This window comes from Pararge aegeria, chromosome 21 (genome assembly GCF_905163445.1).
Source record: "Pararge aegeria chromosome 21, ilParAegt1.1, whole genome shotgun sequence".
NCBI classification, from domain to species: Eukaryota; Metazoa; Arthropoda; class Insecta; order Lepidoptera; family Nymphalidae; genus Pararge; species Pararge aegeria.
Genome location: NC_053200.1, coordinates 3,478,350 through 3,498,370, shown reverse-complemented (window position 1 = coordinate 3,498,370; position 20,021 = coordinate 3,478,350). Strand labels below are relative to the sequence as shown.

At 35.2% G+C, this 20,021-nt stretch overlaps 1 protein-coding gene across 1 annotated transcript in view; it reads left to right on the top strand.

The window, feature by feature from the left end:
• LOC120633379 (synaptic vesicle glycoprotein 2B-like) overlaps nt 1–18,070 on the top strand; it is a 53,019-nt gene extending 34,949 nt beyond the window's left edge. Inside the window, exons 6-10 of the mRNA XM_039903582.1 lie at nt 2,897–3,078; nt 5,547–5,703; nt 7,654–7,928; nt 17,073–17,200; nt 18,010–18,070. Of these exons, the coding sequence (XP_039759516.1) occupies nt 2,897–3,078; nt 5,547–5,703; nt 7,654–7,928; nt 17,073–17,200; nt 18,010–18,053 (786 nt within the window). The 3' untranslated portion in view covers nt 18,054–18,070. The remainder of the gene's footprint in view (nt 1–2,896; nt 3,079–5,546; nt 5,704–7,653; nt 7,929–17,072; nt 17,201–18,009) is intronic.
• Nucleotides 18,071–20,021: the final 1,951 nt, after the last annotated feature.

Below are 20,021 nucleotides of genomic sequence, written 5' to 3'. Positions count from 1 at the left end.
TAACCCACAACATTTAAGCTGACTCCTAATTCTTTTCTTCACACAACCCAACATAGAAACTAAACTATTTCATTTAGCTATTCAGTAGTAATTTTCCCTATATGTATTGTTCTGACACATAATCATATTCTATTCTATTCTACCAAGAAATTTTGATTTTTTTTTTTTGTTTTGTTTTGTTTTTTGTGTATTCTTTTATATGTTCTGAATAATTTACACAATCTCTCCTATCTCGGCTTTCCTGACAAGTACTTCGATCTCGAAGTACATAGAAAAGTTCCTAAATAAATGTTAACAGCTCAGCTAACCTGACTAGTTGCTCAATATAAACTTGAAATCTTGTATGTAATAAATAAGAATTAAAAGAAAAATCTATTACACATTCCGTTCGGCTAACCTGACCAGTTAATTTATTTTAGCCTGGACAGACTTATAAAATAAAACTTAGCACAAATTCCATTTGGCTAACCTGACTAATTAAATAAAACTTGATAATTCAAATTTATCAAACTCATTACACATTCTGTTTGGCCAACTTGACTAGTTGGTTTTCACAAACAAACTTAAATCAATTCTATTTTGGACTTAATCATTTCAGCAAAATAAACAAAGAGCCACTAGGCCATATCAGTTTCAGGTAATAAGTACTATCTTTCAAAAGTAGAAACCACAAAAAGAAAAGATAAATAAAAATATCACATCAATTGGTTCCCCGGACCACATATCCTTCAATGGAATTTTACCAATTCTGGTGCTCTGTCTCCAGAGTGTTTCTGTTTTAGCACATACCAGCTATTAGTTAAGACATCATCAAAAACATCAAACCATGTACTGTATCCACATTTGCCGGGATGGTTATTAATTGGTTCCCCGGACCACATATCCTTAAATAGAATTTCAACAAGCATGGTGCTTTGTCTCCAGAGTGTTTCTGTTTTAGCACATAGCAGCAAATACTTGAGGCATCATCAAAAACATAAAACTCTTTACTATGTCCACATTTGACGGGATGGTTCTAAAAAAAGTAAATCTGCATTAGAGAAAGGCATAAATTGGACATGAATAGGATCCAACTTCTGATGCTAAAAAAATATAGAAAATGGAAGGCCCAGGTATTCAGATATTCACTTCAATACCCACAATGTTCAGGATGGCACTTAGATCTTTCATTAATTAACAGTATTATTGAAGCTAAATACCTAGTTTCTCATATTAAAGTATTAATTTTATAAAAGACATCATTAAAGCCCACCAACCTGCTTTAGAGCAGTGTTGTGGGTCTGTACTCTATAAACCTGACTTCCCAAGGAGTGAAATAAAACAACTAGACTGACTCTAATACTGTATATTAGGCTTCTCTATAATTCATATTACTTATTACCTTCAAATGACTCTACTACCAGTTCGGAATGCTATCTTCGGCAGAGAAGACCACTGGCAAGAAACTCTACCGTTGCTCTTTTATTCAATCAATTAAAACAAGACTTATAAACACAATTACAACATTATCATATGTTATAACGCTAGGCCCTTTGATACAAGACATATAAGACAGGTCAAACATAACTACTATTATCACTTATAACATCAGGACTTTTGAAACAAATTGTTTGTATAGAGCAACGTATGCTACATAAGCTATCTGTATGAAATAATGCTAGGGCTCCATATATGATACCTGAATAACCCAAAGGATATAAGAGATATACTTATCTGATGCTACATCAGGTACAACCATAGTACCGACAACTTTTAACAACTTATCTCAACACCATCACCAGTATATACGACTCTTGTTTTGTCACAACAATATTTCGTTAAGTATGTCGTTTCCATTATAAATCATCTATTCCCAATTTGTAACGTTCTATCCACAATACTTTACTTAATCTTCTATTCTCAATTCATTAATTTAAATCTGTCCTCACTTTTCTTTGCCGCCAATCTCACTTGTCAAACTCGCGTCTCCCGCCATAGATCCTATACTTTTATTTGACAGTCTAATAAAGTCCATTATTCTATTTTCAATACATTATCAATGAGTATACAAACTATGATTTGTTGATATATTTAATATAATCATCGGGTTTATCATAGATAAAGTGCTGTAATTCCCTATTTCCTAACACGTACATAAGAATTACACGGTAGTGAGATGATGGCGATAACCACATTCGTAAACTTAAAACTAAAGCTACGAGGGTTTAAAACGCGTCCTGGTCTAAGAAGAAGCCCACAACAAACTTAGCAGGGTGTTTTTTTTTTTTTTGTTATCACCATCTCACAATGTCATTTTAAATTATTAAAAGAGCAACCTGGTTAGAGCAATAATTTACACCCAAGCTTTTTTATCGTTTACGTAGTCCTTTATACTATAATAGGACTTTTCTATAAGCTTACGTTTAATACAAACTTTGAACTTTTTAAAAGACATCTCCAAGATGTCAATTGGTAGTTTATTGTAGAATTGTATGCAATTTCCTTTAAACGAATTATGAATTTTATGTAACCTAGTATATTGCACTGTTAAGTTTATTTAATTCCATATTTCCCTTGCCGCGGATATAACCGGGGAACTCCCACTTAAATCCACAGCGCTCATCGCTGCGCCATTGATGTCGTCAAAATAGTTTAATAGTTCTTGTAACTTTGCATACAAACACACGGGCATACTTTCGTATTTTTAATAATAGTTTTTTGATAATAGTAAGATATAATATTTATTTCTTTTTCTAACCGTCAGATAGTTATTTACCTCATGAACAAATTTAATACATTTCACATGAAACAACTTGCATAGCGTCCATTTTGTTCTTGAGGTAGAGACTATTTGGCGATTGGAAAAGCCGTCGGTGTAACAGAGCTCGGAAGTATAAGTGTAATATTTATTTTTTAGTATAAAGACATATGGAAAGACAAGAAAACCTACGCGATAGATGAAACACCTGAGGATAGTTCGAATAAAAACTTCGGAAGTATGCTCGCGGAGGGGCTCCACAATGTCAAGCCGATGTTCCAAAAACCTCGCGGCCTATATCTGTTGCTTTTCTGTGTCATGAGCTTCTTCACTATGCTATTGTAAGTACACCTTTGCATATACCATACCCATAGTTCATATATTATTTCCTACTTTGTATAATGTTTTGAAGCGGTGATGGCGCAATGGGTAGGCCACTTTTAGGGAGGCGAGTTCGAATCCCAGCACGCACCTCTAACTTTTCTAAGTTATGTTTAATATTATTATTTTATTTAAACTCTTTTTTTTGTACAGTTAGGAAAATAAAGGACGAATAGAGAGAAAGACAAAAACTAAAAGGAAAAGAGTAGAAAACAAAAGGCGGCCTTATCGCTTAAAAGCAATCTCTGCCAGGCAACCTTATTGGAGTCCACCAATCCGCACTGGGCCAGCGTGGTGGACTACGGCCTTAGCCTCATTGTGGGGACAGCAGGTGTTTTCCTTCACCGTTGAAGCAACTAATATTTTAATTACTTAAAACGAAAGTTAGAGGTGCTTGCTGGGATTCGAACTTGGCCCCCGGAATGTTAAGTCGACCTCCTACCCAATGCGCTACCCCTTCTTAAGACTGATAAAAAGGCATATATATGTATATTAATTTCGATATCGGTGGTAGGAGAACTGTAGCTTAATAGGCATTCAGGCTACGATTGCCGAAAAGATACATGTTCAAATCCTGCTAGTACCGAAATTATAATATGCATATTAAATTTGATCCATACTGTAAGTTCACCAACTTGGCCCATGTAAATTTGGTGCACAGGTCTTTTCTATTAATTCACCAAAATATTAATGGATTCAATGCCCGTGTTAAATAAAACCCAGAAAGCGGTCAGCCCATTTGGTGTAAGGTCACTAGGTCGACTTGGGTTCATATGAATAATTTTTCTTTTGAGTCGCATAGTTTTTCTTCTATCTACTATATTCTAAGTATATATAACTATGTATTGCGTGTGTATCGGTAGAACTCAAAATGTAATGATTTTTAAAATTAATTATTTGTTTTATGCCTTTCGACTTAAGTGAATTAAACGTAATGAGGGGTTTAAGAATAATTCAAATAAAAGAAAAAAACTTCGAATGATCATAAAAAAAAAAGTGGTCAATATGTGAATTACCATTACTTGCAATAGACGTCATTCTTTAGGTGGTAATAACTTCACTGGTGTGTCTACTTTATCATTAAAAAATATTAAAAGATACGATTTTTTTAAAGTTATATTTTATGTGCCAAACGGATGATCCACCTAAAGATTTGGGGAAAATCATCGCCTATAAAAAAGCAACACTTCGAAGGAAGGAACAGGGTGAAAAGTGCTTATAAACTATTCATACTTAAAACCAATAAATTTTGATTTTTTTAACACGTCCTGCAAAGTGCCGATTTGTGCCCATCAACCAGAGTCGTACGTGTTGGGCTTCATGTGTAATGACATCAGCAACCACGCCCTTGTTACCGACTTGGCTTGGTAATAAGCATAGTGGTACTTCGCTATAAGACATCAACAACATATCAACCCATTATCGATCCACTACAGGGAAAAGGTATCCTCCCACAATGAGAAGGGGTTAAGGCCGTAGTCCACCACGCTGTCCCAGTGCGGATTGGTGGTTATTTATAAGACATGTATTACAAAACTGCTATAATTTCACCAGAAGTATGTTATAACACTATTTCAGCCCGCCTTTTGTCCTTATGCGATTGCTTGTTTTACTTTTAAGCAAGATATGACAACATTGCTCGATACTAAATCCAAAATCGTATGGAATCAAAACTAGGCCGCTTACGAAAAGTTGCAGAGAGCTTTTTACAGTTATTTGAATAGAGTGCCAAGCAGTGATAGCCTAGTGGTTAGGACGTAAGCTTTGCTTTTGGGGGCCGAATTCGATCCCAGCACATCTAACTTTTCTAAGTTATGTTCGTTACAAGCAATTGAAATATCACTTGCTTTAACAGTAAAGGAAAACATCGTGAGGAAACCTGCATGCCTGAGTTCTCTTTATTGTTCTCGAAGGCGTGTGAAGCCCACCAATCCCCGCAGGGCCAGCACCGTGGACTTTTAACTAAATTCTTCTCATTGTGGCAGGAGACCCATGCCCTGTAGAGGACCAGTAATGGGTTGTTAAGATGATGAGTGTGCCAAAGCTGTAATTCTCGAAACTAAACTAATTAGGCAGTTTGAAAAATGTTACTGCCTTTTTCACAATACTTAATCAAATAAACCGGCCCACTACAGGGCACGGGACTCCTTCCACAATTAGAAAGGTGAAGGCCTAAGTCCACCACACTGGCCCAGTGCGGATTGGTGGTTTTACAATGCATGCACTACTTTAAAGCCATTTCATTTGTGTACAAAAGAATTGCAACAAATAGCAGAGTTAAATATTAAAGAGCTTCGCATACTTCCTATATTTTTACATCCTATTCTTACCAAAACTATCTCCGAAAATGGCTCCAAAACAATAGAGATAAATGTGAAAGCAAAATAGCAAAATTTATATTTAATTGAATTGGAATTCTTTGTTTTAGGTATAACGTTATAAGGCTCTGGTTCCCACAATTGTCGACGATCGTAGAACATTACAGCAGCACAGACACTCAGGACTTGTGCGTCATGTTGGATTCCTATACCCACGACTTGGCCGAGAGAAACACTAATCTGACTGTTAACAAAGTCTGTGTACCAGTAAGTTGAATCCATGCTAATAATATATATACTGAAGTGTTTCTGTTTGTTGGCTTCTATGTCTTCTCCTTTCCTCAAATGTCGATGATCGTAGAAAATTACAGCAGTACAGACTGTTAACAAAGTCTTTGTACCAGGAAGTATACATCCATGGTAATATTATGAATTCGAAAGTGTATCTGTTTGTTATGTTGCGTTTCTTTTCTCAATCTAGTAAGAATGGTGTCTCTATTTCTTTATTTTAGGATAGTACCTACTAATTATACGTCATAAACTTTTTAATCTCTCTCTTCTGATCCACTGATCCACCATAATGTTACAATGGCGGGCAACAAAGTACTAGTTTAGAATTTATTGAAGCGGTGATAGCGCATTGGGCAGGAGCAGGACTTCCCTTTTGGGGGGCCGAGTTCGAATCCCAGCATGCACCTCTAACTTTGCTAAGTTATGTGCGTTTAAAGTAATTAAAATATTACTTGCTTCAACGGTGAAGGAAAACATCGTGAGGAAACCTGCATGCCTGAGTTCTCTTTATTGTTCCAATACCGTGGGCCAGCGCCGTGGACTTTTAACTAAATTCTTCTCATTGTGGCAGGAGACCCTGCAGAGGACCAGTAATGGGTTGTTAAGATGATGAGTGGTGCCAAAGCTGTAATTCTCGAAACTAAACTAATTAGGCAGTTTGAAAAATGTTACTGCCTTTTTCACGATACTTAATCATATAAACCGGCCCACTACAGGGCACGGGACTCCTCCCACAATCAGAAAGGTCAAGGTCTAAGTCCACCACACTGGCCCAGTGTGGATTGGTGGTTTCACAATGCATGCACTACCTTAAAGCTATTTCATTTGTGTACAAAAGAATTGCAACAAATAGCAGAGTCAACCAATCCGCACTAGGCCAGCGTGGTGGACTACAGCCTTCTCTTTGTGGGAGGAGACCCGTGCTCGATAGTGAGCTCGCAATGGGTTAATGTGATGATAATAGTATTTATTAAAATACACTGCCTTCCACCAATGTCCTTTGTATGGGTAAAGGACACGATTATTAGCAATGTAAGAGAACAATATTCAGAAATACACAAAAAGGGAGCTAAGTTAATACGGCATTACTTTTATGTATAATTATACTGTTTGTTTCCCTTGTAAAGCTAATAAATAAATAAAAGTTATACTAAGCCGCGTTATACCCGCGCTTTACTTAAAAAAGTGAATTCATATTTCATTATAATTTATATATTTTTGTAGTTGTAATTTCTTTTTTAATGTTTTCCTTTTATGTTTTTATTTCATATAATATGATTGTAAGTTGCACACCAAATTAATGGTAATAACAAAAGCTAAATTTGTAACATCTGATTATCTACGTGTATTTATGCAATAAATCTAAATATTATTATTATATCTGTTATTATAAGTAGGTAAGTTAAGTTATGACGGTTGATGGACACAGCGCGGCACTTTGAACTACGTGTTTCTTGCGAGCCTGTCAAGTGCTTACTCTGACTATCTACACGGACCGTCAATTATGATTATAGTTAAATTCTTTATTGCACACACGAAAACAAAATACAAAGAGAAACACAATAGATAAAATAAAGAAATAATAAAAAACTAGTTTAGGTGTGCAGAGGCAGAAAAAAAGACTGCGGAAAATAGGTCTTTCCCAAAAAGTGCTACCAAGCTCGTTCCTAGTACTATTAGTATTTAAAGAAATAAATAATATAAACATAATTATCATTTTCCTTCCCAGCTTGTATTTTCCCTGACAAGTTTTTTTTTTGGCGTGGTGGAAAATCTTTATTGCTACCTCCGACCTTTGGGCAGGACGGAGGTTATGTGGGACTCTTCCCTCTAAAAGGGTATACCCAAACTAAAAATCATCACGGCATGGCCCTCTTGTTGGCTTTGTTACCCCGACAAGGATCTAAAATGTGATCCCTCTTGCAGGTTGTCAGTGGTGCAGCAACTTACATCAACAGTATGATACTGGGATCAGTATGTCTGGGACCGATCATCATCAGCAGCGTCCTAGTAGTCAAAGTGGGAAAGAAGAACCTCTACACTGTTTGTGGCCTCATCTCCGTTGGCGTGACCTTGGGACTAAGATGGTCCAGTTCAAAAATCATAATGGTCGCGCTGTTTTCATCAGACTTAGCGATTTCGCAAATGATGGTGAACCTGAACCAATTTCTGGTTATAGATTTCTTTCCTACGAATATGAGGTAATGTTAAATTCAATTCAATTCAATTCCTTTATTTACTGATTGGTTTTACAATGTTTGTACCTACATCTATCTTCTATCTATATATATAAAAGAGACCGGCTGGACCGGAAAAGAACGGCTGGACCGATTTCCCTGAAACTTTCAGGGAATCTCCGGATTGACCTGGCGAGTAATCCTGTAAAGTTTGGTGACGATCGGAGCACTCCTATTTTTGAACTGTCAAACTGTCAAATACAGCTTTTATTTACTATGATGATATTCTATTGTTGGGTGTACATGGGTGTAGATAATGATCTTCATCCGCTCGAGAAGAGAATAGAAGAGAATGAATACGTATATAAATGAATGAAATGAATATAAATGATTAAATATATTATGAGACTTAAATTAAAAATTAAATGATGTAAGTTTATTGTTTAAATAAAATAAAGCATAATCTAGCTCGGCGAAGCGGGCTGGGTACGCTAGTAAAATATAAAGAACAAAAATCCGCCTAAGATGGCATGCAAAAGATTATACGTTCTTACACCAATTCCTACTTTCTATAATAAAACTATATTATATCCAATCGGCATTATTAGAATACGTAACGAATTTCAAGACTGACATCGAAATGACAAAGATCTTAATCTATTATTATTCATGCTAAATTATAATCTTTATATACATATTTCTTGTGTGCGTGTGTATATCACTGAACTCCTCCTAAACTGGTGGACCGATTTGAATGAATTTTTTGGTATGCGTTTGGGCGGCTCCTGGATGGTTTAGATTCACAAATCGGCACGACAGATGGCGCTGGGGTCCGCTAGTATCAATATAAATGTCAAACTATAATATTGTGTCTGGTTAATATTCTTGGATGGTTTAGTCGGTTTCACGGCCGACTGGTGCAGTGGGCAGCGACCCTGCTTTCTGAGTCCAAGGCCGTGGGTTCGATTCCCACAATTGGAAAATATTTGTGTGATGAACATGAATGTTTTTCAATGTATGTGTATCTGTATATTAAAAGTATTTATGTATATAATTTATAATTTATTCATCAGTTATCTTAGTCCCATAACACAAGCTACGCTAACTTTGGGACTAGATGGCGATGTATAACATCTCTCAATAGGAAATTTATTAATCTGATTTTTAAAGTCTGTAGCAATCTCAAATTTATAACGTTTACATCTATCATATTATCATCATTGCGCTTAAAACAAATTAGTATTTTGTTCTCAATGGGCGACCTAAAATTGTATGCAGCCAAACTTAATAACTCAGTCCGCGCAATACTTACTATGAGAATATTGTAAGACTTTTTAATTTGTAAGACTTATTTTCCCGCAACGCGAGACCGAGTCTAAATATTAACCTCGAAACTTTGAAAACTTCGTTAGCGCTATGTAGAATTTCCTCTTATACTTTCAAAACTATTTAATTTAAACTTATCAATTTTTAAATATAGTATTTTTAAGTACACAAATACAGTTGTTTTAACTTTATCCCGGATACTAAATTTATTACGTACGTACAAAAGTTAGCACACTATTTTTTTATTGAGGAGTTCTTATGTTATATTAAGATTCCTTTCCAAATTCTTGAGTCAAAAAACGTTAATACAGATAAAATAGCAAATATAGATAGCAATATAAAGATAATTAGCGCTATACATATACACTGAACTGTTAGTTCCTTTTATAGGTGAGAAGAAGAATGCAATCATAATAAGCTACAAGCGCAGTCCCTGTTAGTATTTGAAATACATAGTACCTTCAAGTACCGAAATCTGCTGTCAGTATGGCTTGGCCAATAGCCTGGGTATTGAACTTTTTACCCCCGCTATTAACATTATAAATATACCCCACTTAATCAGGTGAAGGCCTGACTCATTTTAATAGCGACTAAAATTAGTCTTTTTTTTTATAGTAAATTACACATTTGTAATTATTGGCTTCGGAGAAACAATCAAATAGTCGTTAAACCCTGTACATCATGTCAAGTGTTGAAATGGTTTCCAGTGATTTACTAGCTTCTGCCCGCGACTTCGTCTGCGTGGACTTCAGAATTGTATCTAAAGCTTCGCTCGTTAACAATTTTTAATTCTATCACGGGAACTATTTGAGAGATCAGTATAGAAAGTAAATGTTCTTTTCCATAGCACACCAAATTTCAAAGCTGTCTGCCCGCGCTTTAGCTCGTCAACAATTTTCAATTTTCCCTCGGGAACTACTTAAGGAATCGATATAAAAGGTAGCCTATGTTCTTTTCCATGTCAAAGGCTACATGCATGCCAAATGTCATCCCAATCCGTACAGCCGTTTTGGCGTGATTGAGTAACAAACATCCACACTTTCACATTTATAATATTACAAAATAATGTATAATATAATATGTAATAATATATATAGTAGGACTACAGGTGATTACTTCGAATATTAATTTGTTGTTTAGGTTCTAAGTTCAATCGGCGTACAATGTACGTACGCTTTACAGGTCATGAATAATCAAACCATCTGCACAGTCATTCAGTCATTATAAATGACCTTAGCTACCTAGTGAGATATGAAACTGAAGTGGTAATGGGCCCTGAACTATGACACGATCTAGCCCCTAGTTCAGATATCCAGTTAATATAATTTACCTACTCTAGCCATCTCGTCCTACCTAGTCGAAATTATAGTGAAGTGGTAATGAACGGGACACAAAGCTCAGATGAAGGATAGGGGCTAGTATCGCCAGAGGAGACTTGCCTTGTTGTGGCAAAGGGAACCCTATAACAATACAGTATTAAAATATGAAAACTTGGTGAAGAATAGAATAGAAAAACTTTATTGCAACACAACACTATAGGGAAAACTCAAGGAAAATAGTAATAGTACTTAGTGGTAGGGTGCAAAGGCACCCTTATCTTTAAAAGTGACCTTTTAAGGGCAACCTGAGCGCGACAAAAACGTAGATAGTAGATGGTGCATATATGTAACAGAAAATAAAATAAACTTACATGACCATACATACTATATGTACATAATAACTAGGAAAATAAGAAAGAAAAGAATAAAAGAAAGAAAATACATTTATTCATGTTAAGTGTTACAAACAGTACATTTTATAATAATATAGTAACAACATAGTAACAATGTCTGTGTGTAACACCAGACAAAAAGGGTGTACAGCTCAGCTAAAATACCGGTATAAATGTATACATATGTGTATGCATGTAGGTAAATATTAGAGATATTTCCGACATATTATCAACCGATTGAAACCATGACGAATATTTTGTGGTACCAACACATTACCGGCCTACAACATGGTTTTCTCTCCAAATGATAATCGTTCAGGCTGTAATCTACCATACTGGCCAAGTACAAATTGGCAGACTTCACACAACCTTAAAGAGCATTGTGGAGAAATCTTAGGCGATCAAGCATCCTCACAATCATTTCCTTCGCCGTTAACGCAAGTGATTTTTAAATGCACAACTTTAAAACGCACATAACTCTGTAAAGGTTACGTGCCGGAGATCGAACTCTTTCCTCCCGAAAGGAAGGCTAGAGTTCTTACAACTAGGCTATCACCCATTCCACCGCGATACAAAAACCAGTTTTAAAACTCAAGGGCGATCATTAAATATAAAACCAGACAAACCACACTACAGACACAAATACCAGAGAGTCTGGTCTAGACAAATACTCTAGCTCTATGCATTTTATAAATATCACAAAAGAACAAAGACTTTGATCTGTGATGGCGGTCTACTTTCATACTTTTTTTTACTTTAAACCCCTAGTGATAAAGTAAGTGGCTTTACTTAAAACATCAGCTGCTTTCCATCTGACTCGAGTGAAAGGCGAAAAAGAGGAATTCGTTTGACGATTATTTAATTTCTATTCACAATTCAGTGGAAAAGACATTTCGAGCCACTAATCAGCTTAAATATTCCATTCGTTCCTTTTTTTTCGGATTCAATAAAATAATTGAGTGAAGACACTTTTTATTGACACTTTTTATCGACACTATAGTCGTAGAGAAACTATATTACTATGTAATTTATAATTTCTTCAATCCTTATACTAACCACTAATGTAGGGTACGTTACGTACGTTTCGCTCCGAAGCCAGAGCATCTTCAGGAGATATTGACTTTATCTTATATATATATTTCTTGTGTGCGTGTGTATGTCACTGAACTCCTCCTAAACGGCTGGACCGTTTGAATGAATTTTTTGGTATGCGTTTGGGTGGCACCGTGGATGGTTTAGTTTCACAAATCAGCCCGACAGATAGCGCTGGGGTCCGCTAGTAATAAATAATTATTTGACTTAAAATTTCGGGTTCTTTAAAATTATTTTTTTAATAACATTTTAATAACATCTCCTGAGGATGCTCCGGTTTCGGAGCGAAACGTGCGTAGAGGGTACATTGGCGAAGATCTGTTTGGTGAATTATAAGAATAGAAGAAATTATAAATGACACCATACAAATTCTTCTGCTTTTCGCGGAGTATAGCAGATTAAGCTTTTGATTAAGATTTTCATAATATATCATGGAATTCCGTAAAGTAACGCCCGCTTCTATCCAATCTTCCGAATCAATATAACATATTGTATTTTAAGTTGAAATGAGTATTATTTAAGTACATTCCCACACTTCGCAATATACAATCGGCGATTTGTTTTATAATAGAGATTCTTCATTAGTTGGACTTTATGCGGCAAAATTGAATTTAAATGATTATATTATTAGTATGATACAGAATACAAAGCTGCAATATATTACTCATAAGCACTTTATAAAGCGCTAATTGTATAACGTAATTAATCATGGTAACAATCGGCTGTACGCTATTCACAGCAATAAACAACGCAAAAAGGAAATATCTCACTTTGCATGAGATTTGCATGTGTTAAGAAGGTTGGAATAGTGTCGTGAAGTAGAACTTGGTGAGCCCTATTACGGAATTGTTACTTATGTGATCGCAATCATGTTGAACGATTTTGTATTTATGTTTTCATTTAATAATGTTACAGTTTTAATGTAACCATTAAATAAAGTAATAAATAGCTTTTATGTTAATGGTATGATTTGATGACGTGACACTTTGTAAATTATCTATCATTGTTTTATTTGGAAAAGTATAAGAACACAAAACCAGCAAGCAATAATTTGAAGAGAAATACTATGTTTGTCTTATCGAAAACACTATTTTATGAGCTTCTTAGGAATAGGAAGGCTCAGAGAGAGTTTGCTCGCAGTATCTCTAGATGACCTAATCAGAAATGAGGAGATTCGTAAAAAGGTCAACGAGTAGTAAACCAAAAAATGGCAATGGGCGGAGCGCAGAGTTCCAAGATGCTGAATTGAAAAAAGGTGTTCGGATGCTATACAAGTGTCATAAAACAGTAATGCGCGCAAATCTCTAGACTAAGGAAGACAAGACTCTACCTTCTTGTGATTAGTCGTAAGCTGGACGCAATCTTGGACGCAGATTTTACTTCAAACGGTGGCCAATCGATAGTCTAGCTTGAGTCTAGCTTTATAAAATTGTGCCTATATTTTCATTACCTGTTTGAGTTTTCTAAAACAAAGCTATAACGACACACCTATTCCATTGTGTTGTAAAACCTATTCATTATTAAAAATTTGTAAAGATGTCAATTGTGTAAAACTAATTTCTGAAATAGAACGGGAATATGATGTATCGCCTTAATATATTAGAACAAAGCATGTTTAGTACGAGGTATATCGAGCTCGACTTTCGCGACCGCAAACAGCGTAAAGAGGAAAAATCTACGCACTTGGACGCAATCTAAAACGCCGGTATGGACGCTACTTAAAGCCACAGTTTGGCTTTACCTTAAATGAACCACTGTTGTGAAGGTGCAAGTAAAGAAAATCTCCTGTAGTTTCATTACCTGCTTGATTTATCTTAAAAAAAGCTGTATCTTCACAACCATTCCATTGTGTTGTAAAACCTATTCATTATTATAAATTAGTAAAGGTGTAAATTGTGTAAAACTCATATCAGAAGTAGAACGGGAATATGATATATCGCCTCAATATATTAGAACAAAGCATGTTTAGTACGAGCTAATTTTATTACGTGATTAATCACGATAGCGATCGCGCTCGTCTTTCGCGAGCGTAAATAGCGTACAGAGGAAACATCTAAGTTTATGAAAACATTAACATACAGTTTAACATTGTTTATTGTTAGCCGATGAGGTATTTCCCTATACTCTGCTTTGCTTGTGTTAGAGGGATCTACATACAATCAAAAAGTCTGTGTTTAGTGACCCTTCTAACATTATAAGCCTATTAAAGCTCCTGTCACGGCTTCTATAAATATATAATAATCTCAGAATCATATTCTTAAGGCATTAGTATTTTAACACAAAGGGTTTCTGTATTCCACGTGTTTTTGCAGTTGATGAATGAATTATACATTTATTATTTAAAAAAAACGCCTAATAATTCGGCTTGTCAACACTACATTTCTAAAAATATATTGTAAGATAAAGGTACTCGTATGTCTTCAAATTTCTCATTGCGTGTGACTTATTTATTTATTTATATATATATAATAACAAGTTTTACTATGACCCACAAATATTGTTTAATAATTGTTTAGTTTGATCTTATAAAGTTTTAGAACACAAAATCTTGCTATTGTAACTTAACCAAGGTATTTAGATAACTTACGGACTTCATATCACCAATAGTTTTCTCAACTAGTTTTTAAATAGTTTTTAATTAGTTACTGAATTTTATAGGCAAAATTTTGATACTTAATTGATTACGTTGTAGAAATTTTCTTGAATATTTCTAATTTTTTGAACAAATTATTATAGAAAATGTTACTTTCTTATCATTTATTTGGTGAAAAAATGGTTGAAACCAGTTCAGTACTATAGAAGCCTATTCGGTATACACAATCAAGCAATAAATCTTTCCTCTTTATAATATTAGTATAGATATTTAACAGTGTAATTAAATTCCAATATCAGCTGCATTCGTTACAGCAAGATAATTTATCAAATTATAATACCGCGAGAATAGAAAGCAGGCAAGAAATGTTTAAACACATTTTAATATCGCCAATACAAAATGCAGGAAACGCATCTCATCATATTTCAAAAGTATCTTAGATTACTTCGCCTCTGGGTAAAGTGACAAACAAAACAACTCAAACAAAAAAAAAAACATAACTAAGAAATTCTTTCAAAAGAGCTTAGATGTGTCTAAAACTCTGAAAATAAGTCTCATCTCGAAGACAAGAAGATCAGCAAGTGATTAAGATAAAAGTCCGTTTGAAAAGCTGACGTCGTCTCAGTTATGCTGAGGCCCTATTTGAGAATGTCACAGCATCTTTACGGTCGAGGGCATTTTCGCATTATTAAAATTAGACAAGGTGAAAGGTTTTTTTATTTGCGCAAAGTAACATTACGTGATACTTTATTAAATGCAAGTAGTTGCCCGCGTTATTTGTCCGCGTTTTATAAGGTTTTTTTAACAAATTTCGAATAATACGCGATTATATTCCTGGTTTCATACCAGTGTTTTATCAAAGTGGTTTAGTGGTTTTTTGTTGATTCGCCTCTCTTATTAGTAGTGCTGTAGTGCTATATAACCTATTACCTTCTTTGATAAATGGGCTATCTAACAAAAAAATAACCCGAGGTTGCCGAGATTAGCGGGTTCTACCAAACAAACTTTTCAGCTAGAAAAGTAGTACCTATCCATACTACTTTTCTAGCTGAAAAGTTTTTTACAGAGATTTTTTTCACATTCACTTACGTCGCCTTTTGAGTTCAGAGTTTTTTTGCCTATGTTATGCAATAAAGAGGTTTAAATAAATAATAAATAAACAGACACGATACAAAAAAATACAACGCAGTTGTAAAGAGTTTGTCATTCCTGCTTCAAGATAATTATACTGTATACCGTCTCCGCATAGCCAAGACATTAGATGCAGCGTTTTAATGTTTATATGTAACAAGTTAATGGGTCGACGAAATAGGAGCCTAGAGGAATATTAAACCGGATATCAGCTAGTTCATACGGTATATTCAGTCAGTACTACAACAGGATGTGAGAATATTTGTCTATATAATATATACCTTCAAACATGTTAAAATCCAATATATCTGTATCCAGGTACGTTGGTATCATTACTAATATTATGAATGTGAAAGTCTGTTTGTTTTTTTGTCCTAGCGTCATGGGCTCACTATGATTCAACTTGAGTTTAAGCGAAGAGTAAGTTGAAAGGACGGAGAGTAACGTTGACTACTTTATATCCCAAAAAATCGGACAGTTCCTACCTGATTTGTAACAAACCATAAAAACGTGGTTACTCTTCGACCTTTCTACTAATCTATGGAAAAGTCTATTGGTTGCTTAGTTAGAACGTAATGTAAGGACAAACAGACAAAAACCACTTTTTGGAATTTATAACATTAGTCTTGATATACACTGTCGCTTATTTTTCGTGTCCCAGTTAATCCGTCCAATGTCTACTATTAACTGGTTAAAATAATAACTGATGGTGGTAATAAATTTGAGGATTGAAGATTCGCGCGCTAAACCCAACAAACAAACATACTTTGTAGCTTTATAATAATATTATAGCAGTTTATAGCTGTGGAGAAGAAGAAGAAACACTTTATTGCATGTATAACATACAGGAAAAGAAACAGTAAGGAGTATACAGTTAAGGCGGCCTTATTGCTGCAAGCAATCTCTTACAGGCAACTTTTGTAGACAAGAATTACAGCAATAGAACGGAGTGGAGCTTCAAATGAAAACTGCAATTTGCATAGGGTTTTGCAGGCCGGTGTGTGATAAAATACGTCAGTGATTCAGAAAAAAAACTAAAACACTAATCAGATTTTCGTCAAGTGTCAACAGAAGTTTAAGTACAACAATATTTAGGTTAGGCATTCAAATGGGGAGAAAATATAAGCTACATATTGCATTGGGAAAGTCAGTCCGGTGTGTGATAAAAGACGTCAGTGATTCAGACTAAAAACAATCTAATCTGATTTTCATCAAACGCCAACAGAAGTTTAACTACAAAAATCGTTAAGACAGGCTTATATTAAATACGCAGTCTTGTACTACATGTTCAAGTACCTACGTTATTCCGTTTCAGATCACTGGCCATTGGTATGGTAATGATGTGGGGTCGAATCGGCAGCCTTGTAGGAAACGTCTTGTTTCCAATTCTACTAGACATGGGTTGCGTAGTACCCTTCTACACGTTAGCGGGAACTATGATCGGTAAGATATGTTGAAATTGAAGCTAATAATTTTAGTGTAAACTTCCATTATAAAAAAAAAACAAAACTACGACAATACACACATCGTTATCTAGCCCCAAAGTAAACTCAACTTGTGTTGTGGGTACTAAGATAACTGATGAATATTTTTATGAATAATATACATACTTATAAAATACAGATAAACAACCAGACACTGAAAACCATTAATGTTCATCACAGAAACGTTTTCCAGTTGTGGGAATCAAACCCACGGCCTAAGACTCCGAAAGCAAGGTTGCTGCTCACTGTGCCAGTCGGCCGTCAAACATCTTAACAACTCATTACCCGCTCACTGAAGGCACGCGTCTCACAATGAGTAGCATTTAGACTATAGTCCACCACGCTAGCCCAGTGTGGATTGGTGGGCTTTACACGTCTTTGGGAATATTATAAAGAGAGGCCCAGTGCGGATCGGTGGAGAACTCCTTTGGGAACATTATGGAGATATATCACGCAGGTTTCTTCACGATTTTTTCCTTAACTGTTGTCTGTGCTTGCTAGAATTCGAACTCGTATCCCAAAAGTGAAGCCGAAGTCCTAGGCACTATACTATCACCTATTACTATTCATTAAACGTTGAAACAGAATTCTTTCACCGACGTTTTTGATGTGTAGGTCGCCATACCACATTTTATTACCTGAAATAAAAAAAACAATGCATATAAATTATTTGTTCATAGTAAAAAAAATATTACAATATGTTTGTTAATATTAATAGTACATTTTATTTATATCATACATATAATATATCATTAATTTCATTTACAGGTATTATTCTATTAAGTTTTGTGATACCAGTGAAGAAAAATTAACAATTTAGTGCTTTCATTGTAAATATTATTCTATAATTATTATTTTAGTATAGTTTTTTTTAAACATTAAATACAATTTATATTGAAAACGGTTTTCTTTTTATTTATTTCCGTAGGTACTTTAATAATTCACGATTTTAAAATGTACAACAAGATCTTAACTAGTGTTAATTTTTTAAACATTTAATACAAGTTATATTAAAAACGGTTTATTTTTTATATTTCCGTGGGTACTTTAATAATAGATCATTTTAAAATGTACAATAAGGTTTTACCTAGTGTTAATTTATTAATCATTTAATACAAGTTTTATTAAAAACGGTTTTCTTTTTATTTATTTCCGTGGGTACTTTAATAATTGACCATTTTAAAATGTACAAGACGGTTATGACTAGTGTTTGTACCTTCTCCAATCTTTTAAGTTTATAATAATAATGCTGGACCAAGCAGATGGCCCACCTGATGGTAAGTGAAAGACCATCGCCTATGAACATAGCAACACTTCGCAGGGCATGCAAAGAGCACGTCCTTCAACCTGAGGCGTAAGTGTTAAGCCTTATGTACCTACCCCATGTCCCTTTACCCTTCAGACTGGAACACAGCATTGCAACTATGATTTTTTTTTGAGTCACAAAAAGTTCTATTGTTTGACGGCCGAGTGGCGCAGTGGGCAGCGATCCTTTTTTTTTTGTCGTGGTAGAAAAGCTTTATGGCTACCTCTTTCCTTTCGGGCAGGAAAGAGGTTATGTGGGACTCGTTTACCCGAACTAAAAACCACTACGGCATGTCCCTCTCGTTGGCTTTATTGGACGTCCGGGGAACCCGTTGTATACTTCCCAGACGTCTACCAACCGCCCAACCGATTGCCAGGGCTACTACTCTAAGGAGGAGGGGATTAGGAAAGCTTGACCCCCCCTCAGACAGTAGTAGGTAGGCAGTGACCCTGCTTTCTGAGTCCAAGGTCGTGGGTTCGATTCCCACAACTGGAAAATGTTTGTGTGATGAACATAAATGCTTTTTAGTGTCTGGGTGTTTATCTGTATATTGTAAGTATTTATGTGTATTATATTCATAAACAAAATATTCATCAGCTAACTTAGTACCCATAACGCAAGCTACGCTTACTTTGGGGCTAGATGGCGATGTGTGTATTGTCGTAGTATATTTATTTATTTACTTTTTACCTACTACTAAAAGTCTCGCCTCGTCTCGATATTAGTGAATACCGGACCTTAGCAATGTGCCGAATGTCCAGCTTTTTGAACTGGATTATTCATTTTGAAGTCGAACTTGTAAACTTGCTCTGTATTTACAGTCAAAGGCAAGCTGAAGTCAGCTTTGATAAATAAATAAGTACCGGCGACTGTCGAGCTTGAGTACACCAAGCAAAAGTCATGTTAAACTTAAAATTCTATGGATTTTGATCTTTATTTCGAGTGTTGTAAGAACTAACGTGATTCCTTCATTCATATAAACAGAGTTGGGACAGTGTATCGGGGTCACCGAGATCCAATTTCTTTAAGGATATAGTTTCAAGTTTATTGTTTCAAAGTGCCTGGGCGAATGAGAAACTAACTTTAGTTTCTTTTAATGAAATTGCTTGTACATGCAAAAGGCTCACGCTTAACTTGTACACTTTATTTATCTGGGCTTTTAGTTTTTTTTATGTGTATAGACGAGCGCTTGGCTGCAACCACACCTGATGGTAAGTGATAGACGATGCCTATTCACTCTTTATTTTAGGTTACTTATATTGTAGGTATTCGGAAAATGGAAGCTGGAAGGGCATTCCAGATCCTTGCGGTGCTAAAAAGATTTTTTATTTTAAAGCATCGGTGGCGAATTTAAGATATGAATTGCTCTTAATTAACATCTTACCTTAATGCTCGACTGTTAGATGGTGATAACAAAAAAACCTGTCTCAGTTTGTTGTGGGCTTCTTATTCTTAGACCAGAGTGCGTTTGAAA